The 13,856-nt window shown below is 35.3% G+C and overlaps 1 protein-coding gene across 1 annotated transcript in view; it reads left to right on the forward strand.

Moving 5' to 3' along the window:
* The first annotated feature begins 687 nt into the window (after positions 1–687).
* SPINK5 (serine peptidase inhibitor Kazal type 5) overlaps positions 688–13,856 on the forward strand; it is a 78,526-nt gene continuing 65,357 nt past the window's right edge. The window contains exons 1-4 of the mRNA XM_025982973.2: positions 688–817; positions 2,116–2,141; positions 7,235–7,362; positions 9,018–9,090. Coding sequence (XP_025838758.2) covers positions 763–817; positions 2,116–2,141; positions 7,235–7,362; positions 9,018–9,090 — 282 coding nt within the window. The 5' untranslated portion in view covers positions 688–762. The remainder of the gene's footprint in view (positions 818–2,115; positions 2,142–7,234; positions 7,363–9,017; positions 9,091–13,856) is intronic.

Below are 13,856 nucleotides of genomic sequence, written 5' to 3' on the forward strand. Positions count from 1 at the left end.
CTTTACTAATGTGTGATGGAAGCAGTATATGGAGTTAAAAGTACCACCCCTGCCTCTTCCATCTAAACTGTGTGCTCTTGGAAAAGTCATTGTTCCTTCTCTGAATTTTGGTCTCCCCCTGTACTCAAAATTAAAATCTTGCTGGGTTATCTCTTTGGCTTGTTAACTCTAACTTGTACATTATCTGTGGCACTGGATTGAGACACTTCAAAACACTTGCAGATGGAAGCAACTAGAATTTAGCTTCTCTTACTCTAAGCAACTCTCTCCAGATGTGAGAATCTGTAAGTCTCTACCTGACTAGTAGGATAGCCCATCTGCCTTCGTCCCTCCCCACCCATTTATGAAAGGAGCCCAGTTAGAAACATGTTTGTCTGCAAAGTTATATGTCTGGTTCTGGTGAAAAATTCAGTTTTTACATAGAGGTATGGAGTTTTAAACATTAATAAAGTTCTTGGGCTCAATCTATTGCCTTTTGGGAGAGGTATCATGAAAATGTATTAGAACTGTGGAAATAGACACTATCTGTTCAAATCTGCCTCCTTGACAGGATACTGAAGGATGGAAACTAAATTGATGTGGTATATTAAGTGTAGCATGACCCAGAACAACTGGTTTTGTAATGTTGGTTGTTGTTGTGGGTGTCACCAGTATTTGCCAGTATATAAAAAGTGAGCTGCATCTCCATGGGTTCAGTCTTAGAGCACCAGCTGGTGAGCAATGCAAGGATCAGACTTGTAACCGACTTACATCATCTTCAACATGAAGATAGCCAAAGTGCCAATGCTTCTGACCCTGGCTCTTTGCCTCATACAAGGTGAGCAATTTGCATATAATCTAAGCCTCTTGCCACACATGGCAAAGTCCTGGTCAAGGACTTGTCTCCTTCCCCTTACTCTTAATATGTTTGTATGTATATATGTACGTGTGTGTGTATAATCTTGAAATATCTTGCCAGACACAGAGTTTTGAAGAATTATATATGTGGCTTAATAAGTATGTTGTTATCTTTAAAAGTGGCAAGTAGTTTGATGTAATCTGAATTTTTATCCATGAGAATTCTTTCTATTAAATCTATATTAGTTCTGAAAAGCTAATAGATTCTTCTCCATCTTCCCCTCACCAAGCATATCAATTCATACTGACAAGAATTACATATATAATAGATATTTAAAACTTAGACGTATATTTTATAAAGAATAATACTATATTTATAAACTAGCTATTAAAAAGTCAACTTCAATCATCTATTCTTATTTTAAAGTAGTAGTACCTTCTAGCAATATTTTATTTTGTGTTATCAAATCCTAAATGGGTTGAAAGCATTTCTCCTAAAGGCTAAGAGACTTTTGTGGGAAGTAGAAGGTAGGTTTTTGTAGCTGCTGTTTGAATTTGGTTTTTTTGTGTGTGTGTTTTTGTTTTTGTTTTTTTGTTTTTTGCTGTTTGAATTTGAAGGGAACATGAGTTGCCAAACTCAGTCTTGCTCTGAAGCATTTGTATTTTTTAAAGGAAGGTCTCAGAGTCAGAAGATCATTATACATAAATGATGCTCACTTTCCTAAGATAAGTGTGTACATACAAAAAGCAGTCTGTTAATGAAACAGTATAATAGCCTATGATTTTAATGAATCTTAATTTTTGTCAGACCTCTGATTTTTGTAGCGGTAATAAGGAGACAGAGTTGACAGATTTCAAAATATTTCATTTTATGAGTATATATAATATAAACTTTATGCTACATTAATTATACTTTTAAATTATAATTGATATGCTATTCGATATTTGTTATATTATAATTTTAAAAGAAGTCTTTTTACTTTGCTGTGAAAGGATCTCTTTGAAATTAAATATTTTGAGGGGGGTAAAAAAGTACGAGTATTATTTTCCAAAGTAATTAGACCTTTATGAGTGACTAGACCTCTGTGAACATATGTACTGGTTTCCTGGTGCAGTGCCCTCATTTTGTTTGCCATGGTAAATTTTAATGTGTTCAAAAATAATTTGTGGTTTTATAATGTGCCGCCATTAAAATAAGCAGGCACTGCACTGAGTGAATTGTTTATTTGTTGAATAGTTTACATTCCCTTAACTTTAGTTTCTGTATTTTTGTCCCAGATGCTGCCAGTGAGGATGAAAATCAGGTTAGTCCTGCTTTTTCTGTTCATTGAATCCATTCCAAGATCTCTAAAGTAAAATGGCCTGTGGCCAACACCTTCGCATTAATAATACATACATATTATACTGATAGGTACTAATAGCTTTTGTTAAAAACACAGAAACAGGTCTTTATGAAGAAAGACATGAATCACTCATGGACATGCAAACACACACACATCTATCCATGGATTAATGATGGTGGATGTCTGCAAGAGGCAATCTGTCATGCTAAAGGAGTGCTCTAAAATTCCAAAAACAAACCAGTGAACTAGTATTATTCGATTTAACAACTGACAAGTCATGACAGACATAGAAAGCAGAAATAAGTGTTCTTGTGGTCGTTGTGGATAAAGGGGTTGTCTGGACCTTGTATATAGTCAGTGTATATATTTCATTCACTAAATATTTAGTGAGCATCTGTCATCTATCAGTCAGACCCTGTTTGAGTTGTTGGGGATATTGGAAAATAAGGAAAATAGACAAGAATCCTGTCCTTGGGGGAACTTACACCTTAGTGGAGGAAAACAGATAAGTTAATAAAGAAATTAGTAAAATATATAGCACATTAAATAATGATTAGAGCTAAGAGGAAAATGAAGGAGGAAGGAAGATAGGAATTTCTGAGGATGGAGGTGGTATCAGTTCTTCTTAGGATAGTCAAGTAAGTTTGCTCTGAAAAGATAGTATTAGAACAAGGATCTGAAGGGAGTAAGTCCTGAAGATAGAAGAACCTGGAATGGTAGAGGCCTTGATTCAGGAGGGTGCTTAGCCAACACTTAGATATCTTTGGTTTAAGCAATAAAAGAAAAATTTCCTATAGAAGTTATTTTTTATCAATTTGGAAAAAATAAGTCCAGAGCCAAACACACACACACACACACACACACACACACCTATGCCATTAATACAGCACTTAAACAGTGCTAGATATATAGCAAATATGGGCTATGTCTCTTAAAAGCTGTGAACATTAAAATGATAAAACAATAAAACAACCCTTTTCTATAATGAAACTCATAGAACTATTGTTAAAATACTCTCTTGCTATATTTTTTCTGTAACAATTTTTTTAAAGAAACATTTCAGGAATGTTCTAGGAAATTTCATCATAGCTTATATTATTTCATCTAAATTTGCTGTGTAAGGAGAGACTCAATAAACCTCTATGGGATAAGTAGGGTAGTAGAGTAGAGTAGAGTAGAAAAAAAGTTGGATTGGGGGGAATCAAAAAACATGCTTACTAGCATGTTAGTTGCTTACTAGCAAAAGAAGAGTATTGTGTAAATCTTACTGTGCATAAAGCCATAATCTTCTTTTTCAGAGTCTTTGATAATGGGTGGTGATTCTGGTGGATATTTCTAATTTTGCAACTGTGACTTTTTATACCATTAAAATCTATTTCACTGGAAAATATTTTTAAAATAAATATAGCCACCCTTGATGCTGGTATGAACAAGAAGGACACAAAGAAATAACTATGTGTCTGGAAATATTTCTTACAACCGTCTATGTAAATTTTGTCAGAAGTTAAAAGTATTGATTTAGTCTTTCTTACAGTGCTGGAATTTTTATTTTCCAAATTCAGTAGATTGAGTTCTTACTGGTGCCAGAAAAGCATGTTGAATGATATAATCATGAGCCAGCACAGCATGGAAAAGTACTGTGGTGATCTCCAAGGATCTTTACCATATACTTGAATTTGTCATCACAGAAGGGTTATTATAAAGCCAAAAGGACCTTGTTAGTGCTCTAACACAGAGTGCGGTTGATGCCAGCTCCTGGGGGATTTTATTGTGCTATTGGAGGAGGGACGGTAGAGGGCAATGGGTACATCCCAGCCAGTGAAGGAAGGAGTTGGGCCCTGGACGGCTTGAGTTGTTCTGAGACACCGGGAGAAAACACAAGCAACAGCAACAATAACAAAACAAAATGGAAATAAGCCAAAGACTAGAAGGTGGACTGCAAGTAAACACTTGCTGAAAAGTCATCCCCCTACCTCAGGATGCTGTTTTGGTGTAGATCTGTTCCTGTTTCAACCCTCCCTCATTGGTAATTGAGAGGACGTTGTTTCCGAGAGAAACCTCCTGAGAGAAAACCCACCTCCTGCTTTCAATTTGTATGGCCTTTTCCTGTTTTTGCCAAGAGAATACGTTGGATTATTTTGTAACTCAGAAAAACAGCATTGTATTCTATCTTAACTACTTAAACTAATTAATATTGACCTTCTCTCTGGGTCTTGGTTGTCCATCTGTTAAAAAAAAAAAAAAGTGGGTCTTTCTAGGAATTAGGCATTCATCTCATTGTGACACTGGAGAAGTCCAATGCAGGAATTATCCTAATTGGTAATGTTCTTTTTCAACTGACCACTAAAACCTTTTAAAAGCTTCATTCTAATGTTTCATAAATCTTTGTTTTCAATACTTTCTTTAAGACCTCCCTCACAAGGGATATTATTCTATCACAAAAAAACACCAGACTCTTCTCTGATTCTATGACAAAGTTTTATCTAGACTTTATAGAATCAGTTATATCTGGTGAGCTGAGCAGTAACTTGCAATGTTGGCATAAGATACCATAGAATCAGAGGGACACGTGGGTGGCTCAGTGGCTTAGTGTCTACCTTCAGCTCAGGGCATGATCCCCAGGTCCTGGGATCGAGTCCTGCTTCGGGCTCCCTGCATGGAGCCTGCTTCTCCCTCTGCCTATGTCTCTGCCTCTCTTTCTCTGTGTCTCTCATGAATAAATAAATAAAATCTTTAAAAAAAAAACTGTAAAACCAGAGACTGAGACACATCTCAAGAGGCCCAGTCGTCAGGCTGTTGCCCAAAATTATTGCTATGCTACTCAGATAAGATCACTGGGTGGTGATAAAAGTATTAGAGATATTTTAGTAGGTCACCATGAGTAAAATTTCCCAGGGCTGGTCTCTGATATTATTTATTTCTTCTTCTTCACCATTAATCATTCTGCAAGTGCTACCAACTGCGTCCCATGTTTAAGAGGCGAGGTGAAGTACATCATAATCCATTCGACAGTAAGCACAGTTTAGGCAAGAATGCTTCTGCCTTAGTGCCATATCCATGCACCTAGCTATACCCGTGGCACCTAACAAAGTAAATTAATATCATAATGAGTTTTTGTTGGCTGATTGAATGATTATTATAAAGATATAGGAAGCTGGACAGAATTCTTTTTTTTAATTCAATTAACATATAGTATATTATTGTTTCAGGGGTAGAGTTCAGTGGTTTGTTAACACCCAGTGCTCATTACATCATGTGATGTGCTCTCCGTAATGCCCATCAAGCAGTTATTCCATCCCCAAACTCCTTCCCTCCAGCACCCCTCAGTTTGTTTCCTATGGTTAACAGTCTTTTATGTTTGTCTCCCTCTCTGATTACAACTTATTTTTTCCCTCCCTTCCTCTGTGCTCCTGTTTTATTTCTTAAATTCTACACATGAGTGAAATTATATGATAATTGTTTTTCTCTGATAGACTTATTTCGCTTAGCATAATACACTCTAGTTCCATCGCAAATGACAAGATTTCATTTTTTGATGGCTGAGTAATATTCTGTTGTGGATGGATGGATAGATAGATAGATAGACAGATAGATAGACATCTTCTTTATCCATTCATCTGTTAATGGACATCTGGGCTCTTTCCATAGTTTGGCTGTTGTGCATACTGCTGCTATAAACATTGAGGGACAGGTGCCCCTTCCTATCACTGTATTCATATCTTAGGGATATATACCTAGTAGTGTAACTGCTGCATTGTAGGGTAGCTCTACTTTTAACTTTTTGAGGAATCTCTGTACTGTTTTCCAGAGTGGTTGCACCAGCTTGCATTCCCACCAGTAGTGTACTAGGTTTCCCCTTTTTCCACATTCCCACCAACACTTGTTGTTTCCTAACTTATTAATTTTGAGGCTGGACAGAATTCTATAATCAGTTCTTTAAAAGAGGTTGTATTTGTCAGATTTAGAGCAAAGGCTTGATTTAATTTCTTTCTTCTTTTCAAAATAATAATAATTTCTTGCTTCTTTTCTATTTTTTAAAAATATTTTTATTTATGTATTTATTTGAGGGAGAGAGGGAGGAGAGAGAGAGAGAAAAAAAAAACACATGTGGGTGGAGGGGCAGAGGGAGAAGCAAACTTGCCACTGAGCAGGGAGCCCAGTGCAGAACTCGATCCCAAGACCCTGGGATCATGATTTGAGCCAAAGGCAGCTGCTTAACCAAATGAGCAACCCCAGCACCCTAATTTCTTTTTTCCTGATGCAAACACCTTGAAGCAGTTTTTTTTTTTTTTGCAAAATCAAAATAAAACCAAAAAACTCACAAAACTTAGATTCCAAAGGCTTGCTTTAAAGACCCAGTGGATTTTCTAAACTAATAGGAAATATATCATTAAATCAGTACTTTGAGAGCTAATGCAAATGCACCATTGGTTTTAAGTTCCTAGAAAAGAGTGACATATAGCAAGCCTTCCATGAAATATATTGAATTAACCTTTTCAGCAATCTTTTCATGTTCCTTTTGACAGCAATTAGTATTGACCTACTGTGTGCTAGGTATTTTATATGTGTCATATTCCAATAATAATAACAACAACAATAATAAAGGAGAAAGAAAGGGGGAGGAGGATAATGTAAAATATTATTACTATGTATCAAGCACTTTGAAAGTTTTACATGCTTACAATACTTAATCCTCATAATACATACGGAACATATGAAATTATATCCTCTATTTTTACAGACAGGGTAAGTTAGCCATTGAGAAGATAATTCGCTAAGGCTATTGGGCTTGTAAATGACAACCCTGGAATAAAGGTCAGGTCTTTCCATTTCACTAATTGTTTTTGGATGAATGCTTTTTAAGTATATTTGCAATCTCCAACAGATGATCCAGTCATTGTTTTTGATTGTGATTATTTGTGTCAATTGAGTGAATGGCTTCCTACAAAGCAAGTATTGGTCATTAAATAATATTGCTCAAGGAAGTTCTTAGAAGGTAAAGTCTTGCTTTGATGAGATTTCAGTAAACACGCTTTTTTTCATCTTTTCCTTAGGAAACATGTAATGAATATCGGGCATTGATGAAAAATGGAAAATTATTTTGTTCCCAAGATAAAAAACTTTTTCAAAGCCCCGATGGAATAGCATTCATCAATAGATGTGCCACCTGCAAAATGATGTTGTGAGTAAAATCTCTCTTTAAGTGTTTGAGTTACCAGCTATCCTCTGGACTAGTGAATGTATTCTTTTTATATTCTGTCAAATATATTTTTTTGAATCTGAAAGGTTAAATAAAAATGCTTAGCAGATCAGTCTGACACCAATTTTCAGGTGAAGTTGGATAAATGCCACCTACTTGAAAAAATTTTAATAATCACTCAAATGGCATTCCAAAACATTCCAGAGGATCCAGAGTTAATACCTTCTGTAGCACTTAATAGTCTTTTGAAGATGTAGTTCCACTTTGAGTTTCCTAACTCTGGGAAAAAAGAATTCTTGGGTCTCTTAAGCCCTGACTCTGTTGTATACTCAGGCCTGAGAAAAGCCCCCTAGGAATGATATCAAACTCTCCTTATGGCAGCCAACCAGTAGAAGGATTTAAGCAGGACACACCCTGACCCTATGAGCTGCCAGTTCCTCTAGACATCTAGGATTACACTAGGATAAGATGGTCTAAAGAATTGATTTTAGCTTCCACCTCCCCGCAGCTCCGGAAGGGTGAGTGTCCTGAAAGTTCACCGACATGTATGCAATGCTTCTTAGTTTGGTTTCCTTCTCTTCAGGGACACCCAAAGGTGGAAGAAGGCTTGGCATCAACCAAAAATCCTCAACTCAAAGTGTTCTAGTTTGTTTTTGAACAAGGAGGTCATCTTTGTTTTCTGACCACTATCAAAACTTCAACACTAATACCAAGCCAATACTAAGCTTATCCATTTAAGATAATTATGTTATAATTAGCTTTTTAAATGCCAAGTGGTATGTCTCAGGGGATTTAATTTGACATAGTCAATAAGTTTGGGATAATGAAGCTGTAATCATCATGCTGCTCCTAGTGAAGAAATTGTGGAGGTTGGAAGAAAAGGGCAAGACTTAGGGGATGGGGATGGGGGAGACCCAGGGCAAGCTGAGCAATTCTCTTATTCTCTTGAAAGCTGAATGTAAACCAGCAGATATATTATTATAAAACTTCCTTCTTGTTATATGGGATGCCCTGATAGGAGACTAAAACTATGAATATGAATATAGTATATTTACTGAAAAATAATTTAAAACAAAAATAAAATGTCTTGAAACATACAAGGTAGTTTATCTCTTTGAAATCACTCAATTATTATTTTTGTTACCTATTTAAGTTATGTTGGAGTAAACTTGGTTTCTAATACTGGAAAGGAGATGTACAAGGCATAAAAACTATCTTCAAATAACTGAATTTGCTCTGTGGGACCTTAGAGTTTAGAACCAGAACCAAAACAGGCAGATAGATTTTGGTTCAGTGTGAATATAGTCCTTCAAAGAGACTATTCCAATGACGGTAGAGATGGCTTTTAGAGTTGGTGACCACCGGGATGTTGGAAGCAGTTAAATGGGTGGAGGACTAGTCTGTTGGTTGTGCAGTTAAAAGAAGAGATTCCTGCTTTCTGTAGAGCCATGTCTGAGATTTTTTTCAGCACTGAGAAGAGTTTATGGTAACTTAGGTCATTTCTGCACATATCTACCTCTACTTCTGATATACTAGAGTTAGCTGAGGATAAGAGTCAAAATTAAGTTTGACATGTATATTATTATCCTTGAAATTGGGAAAGCATGTCTAAGCTATGCTACTTCCCACTCTTTCAGGGAGAAAGAAGCAAAATCCCAGAAAAGGGCCAGTTATTTAACGAGAGCCTCCCGGGCCACTGCCTCAGACAAGGTGAGATTATCTGAAGTCAACTTGTCATATCTGCTTTCAAGATTATGTTTGACTCTACTTAGAACTGTTTGTTTGTTTCCTAATTACTAGGTCATACCTGTTGTGAAGCCAACTACTTAGAAGGGAGGGAACATGGCTTAGTCCAGGGGTGGGCTAAATATCTGGTACAGCTTGTCCATATGCCCAACCCATGACCCGACTCTCAGAAACCACTTTGGGCACTGACAGACACTAGGAGGTGGAGTGAGGGAGTGTGAGATCTGCCTTCCATGGCCATTTCTCATCCCTCCTGGCCTGCCTCAGCTTCAACAAGAGCCGTCATGGAACTTCAGAACTAAGTTCAAATGTCAGAATTCTTACACTCTGTGTCACTGGGACAATTTATGTCTCTCTCTCTGGGTCTCAATTTTTTCATCTGTGAGATGGAATATGGATCAAATGAGAAACTAACTCTTAAAAGCCAGATACAGTATTCAACATATGTTAGCAGGTGTCTGATTCATTTTATTTTTTCTTTTTTTCCTTCACATTCTCCTGCATGTTCTTTCTGACACCTAGAGAGTTTCCCTAACTCACCTAAAGTTGCTTGTTTACATCTATTTTGCAGATTGGAATACAGGCTAATATTTGTTTCAGAAGAGTATTCTGTGGTTAAAAAAATGTTATTAATAAATTTATTAAATTTTTTAATAAAAAGGGAATAAAATGAAAGAAACTGTACAGATGCAAGCCACCACACAATGATTTTACTTTGTAATTTTCTTAATTTATACAATTTTTTTATTTCTATAAATAAATTAAAATGCTAGACCCAGATTGAGGGACATTTCTAGCTTACACTCCGTCACAGTAAGCTGTTGACAAAGCCGGGGGTTATCACTAGGAATCCTCACAACTACTCATATCTCTCCAATCTCCCAGGGAGCTTCTTCTCCCATATCTTCTTTCTCTTCCTCCTCTCCTCTCCCTGACACATAATTAAAGTGATCAGTCAGAGGAGGCACACCCAAATTACCATAACATCCCTGGATTAACCACGCTAAAATTTTTCCCTGTAAACGTTACTCAGGAATGTCTGAGAATCTCAGTTTCCACAGTAAATCTACTCAACCAAATTCTTTGCTTTAACTCAACCAGTCTCACTTTTAAAAGAGTAACACAGTCACCCCTCAATTGGCCTATCACTGCAAATCCTTTATCTGAACAAAAGCAAGCAGCTTCTGTGTTTTACAAAATCTGTGGAGGTCAGAAAAGTTTCCCGGTAAATTCCAATTCTGCTTTGTCACATTTAGAGACGGACTCATTCACTAAGATCTATTCTCCTTCTCCATCCTCTCCTCCCCATCTTTCTCCTTCAAGAAAAACTGATCATGATGTTTTAAGATATAAAATACAAGCAAATGACAAACAAAAAAATGAAATACACACCCATACCAATTCTAACAAAAGAATTTCTAAATTTGCTAGTCAGATGTTTTCACGTGTAGACACACATTTACTAAATTTGATCAAATAAGATTTTTAAGGAAGAAAATTTTGGAATTCTGAACCTTTATACCTTTCTGTTATCATTTCATGCCTATATTATGATTTTTACCTCTTAAGTTCTTATGGTTACTTGTTTTGCTACCGAGGAAAATACTTATAAATTAAGGTTGTTCACATTTGACTGTGGGCCTTTCGCGTAATTTCTGCTTAGATTTTTACTTGTTTGTGTTTGAATGCGCTCATGTAATTAAACTGTTTTTGTTGTTACTTTCTCTTCACCATAAGAGAGAAAAATCTACCCACTTTCTCTGCTTAGATTCCTCCCATCAAAAATCAACCCTGAGGCTCACTTTCAGGATAAGGTGTTCTTCTTGTTCAAGAATTTTCCTCCTACTACAGACATCCTTTCTCTCTTGCATCATCAATTCCTTCTTCACTAACATGTCATTTTTTTAACTTTCCAACTCTAATATCCAATCCATCAACAACTCTCATTGGTATTGTCTCCAAAGTGTATCTCAAATATGACTTCTTTTCACCATTTTCATTTCTATCACCCATAGTTCAATTCCTCACAATCTTTAATGTATTTGGTCCATCTAGGGACTTTCATTTTTTAATTGACTCATTTATTCAATGTTTCTCATTGAGTTAGGTTGCCAACTGTGTAGGATATTATGTTCATATGTGTATATATGTGAATTTCTGAGCTCCTTATTCAGATGAGCTCATTCCTTTAATAACTAGTTAAGCAGGTCACCTTTCTTAAATCATCTTTCTCCAAGTTGACCTACCTATACATAGATGTATATTTTCTTGTATATTAGAAATAAAAAGTTTATTGAGTTTATGAAAAATCCAACTTGAGTTTGGAAACCTGAAGTGATTAGGGGTACAAAGAATTTATAAATAAATTTGAGTAAAATTGACTTTTTAATATTAATTTGCCCAACTCAAGAGCACAGAATACCTTATCATTAATACTATTCATAATAATTTCTGTGTACTTTATGAAATCTATTAAGCGTTTTCCACAGATTTTTATACTTTTTGCTAATACCTAGAAAATTTGTGATTTTACTGATATTTTGTTTGTTTTTTTGTTGTTTATGGTATTTCTATCTGGTTATTGTTGGTATAGAGAAATTCTATTGGTTTCTACAGGTTGATCTTACATTGAATAGCTTTATTATATCTTCTGTTAATTCTGATAGTTTATCTATTAACTCATCATTTTTTCTTGGTAGTTGATCACATTATCTGCATAATAGGAGATAATAGGTGTTTTATAACTTCCTTTTCCATTTTATCACTCCATTATATCTTCTCCTTTTCTTATATCATTGGCCAGAATCTAGAATTCCATAGTTAAACAATAATAATAATAATGATAATAATGAACATCAGATTGCCTTATCTTCATATATTAAAAAGGAATATATATCTAAGGTTTCTCCATTAAGTATGTTTACTGTGGGTATTTTTAAATAAACTTTAGCAGGTTTAGAAAATTCCTTTCTATTCTTAATCTCCTGAATCTGTTTTAATGAAAATCAAATGTCTTCTATAGCTGTCGAAATAATTTTCTGACTTTTTCTTTTTAAGTCTATTAATGTAATAAATTTCTTGATAAATTTGCTAATGTTAAACTATTAATGTTTTCTTAGGGTAAATCATACCTAACCATAATACATTTTTAATACACTCTTTAATTTGAATAGTTAGTATTTTATTTAGAAAATTTGAAACTATTTTCATAAGTAAAATGAGTGTATACTTTTCTCTTTTTAATTATTTTTGTCTGGTTTTGAAATCAATATAAAATTACCCTGAGAAGTAGCACCTAAGGCTGTGGCTGAATAAGGAGATCAGCAAATCCTTTATCCAGAAAACAACTATAAATTGAGACAAAACTGACCAAAACAACTGTTATAGCACTCTGGAAATTGACAAATAGTCTATGTCAATTTGACTAGCATTTATGTTTGAAAAATGCTAAATTTTGAATTGAAACAATGATGATGGTGAGGGTCTGTGATGTTCTTGTTTAGGGATATTGCCATCTTACTCCTGTTGCTTGATTGGTATGGAGGGTCTGCTTTCATAGGGCAGGCTACTCTGAGGATCAGCAACTGCACCGTCCTTATTAAAGTAATTTAGAGTAGTGGGCAACATCATATCCAGAGATGTTTTCATTGGATGCCATGATCTTCATTCACTAAGAATAAAGACAGTGGCCTGAATTTGTAGCATGGTTGAGGCAAGCGTATTTCTGGCTGAGTCTTCATACATGGGCAGCAGAGAGCAAAGAGGGACCAAGCAATTCACAAAGTTTTAGCTGACCATAAGACTGTGCACAAGCACTTAGAAAACACACATGAAGCAGCTCTTTCTGCCCACAGGTCCTGTCCTTGTGCTTTAATAAAACCACCTTTTTTTGAAAAGCAAGCAAGCAAGCACAAATGAAAACAATCCCAGTGGAAAGTAAATGCTGGGCTAGATGTAAATATATCCAGAATTTTGAGTGCCCTACCCAGTATATACAGGCCTAACTGCAGGCAATGGAAGCTTTACTAGCCTGAGGTGTTTGAGCAAAAACTGTGTCTAATTTTTGGCCAACTGCTATAAACATTTCCATAGCAGACAACACTGATAGCTGCATACTATGGGATAGCAAGATATCAGAGAGTTAGCCCAGCCAAAGATGCAAGTAAGCAATAAAATAAGTAAGCAAATAAGCAAAAAAAAAATTTTTTTAGTGAAATCATTATCCAAAATTTCCAACCTTCAACAAAAATTATGAAACATGCAAAGTCAATGGAAGGTATAACCTATACTCAGAGGGAAAGAAAAGTCAATGGAAACTATCTAAGTGCCTCTGGATGTTAGATTTCACAGACTTGAAGCAGCTGTTTTAAAAATGTTCAAATATGAAAGAAAACCATATTTGAATCATTAAAGGAAAGTATAATAACAATAAGTAAACAAATAGAAATTTTCAGTAAATAGACATGGACATAGACAAAGATATATATTTCAAATAGAAATTATGTAGTTGACAAGCATAACTCAAATAAAAAATTCATTAGAGATGTTCAAAAGTAGCTTTGGGGATGCATAAGCAAGAATTAGTAAATTTGTAGAAAGATCAATAAACCTTAACAATAGAAGTAGAGAAAAAATATTGATGAAAAATGGAGTCACGGTCTCTGAGGTGGCAAGCATGCCAAAACATAGGCAGTAGAAATACCAAAAATAAAGGAGAGAAAAAATAGACA

Source organism: Vulpes vulpes, chromosome 2 (assembly GCF_048418805.1).
Source record: "Vulpes vulpes isolate BD-2025 chromosome 2, VulVul3, whole genome shotgun sequence".
Taxonomy (NCBI): domain Eukaryota; kingdom Metazoa; phylum Chordata; class Mammalia; order Carnivora; family Canidae; genus Vulpes; species Vulpes vulpes.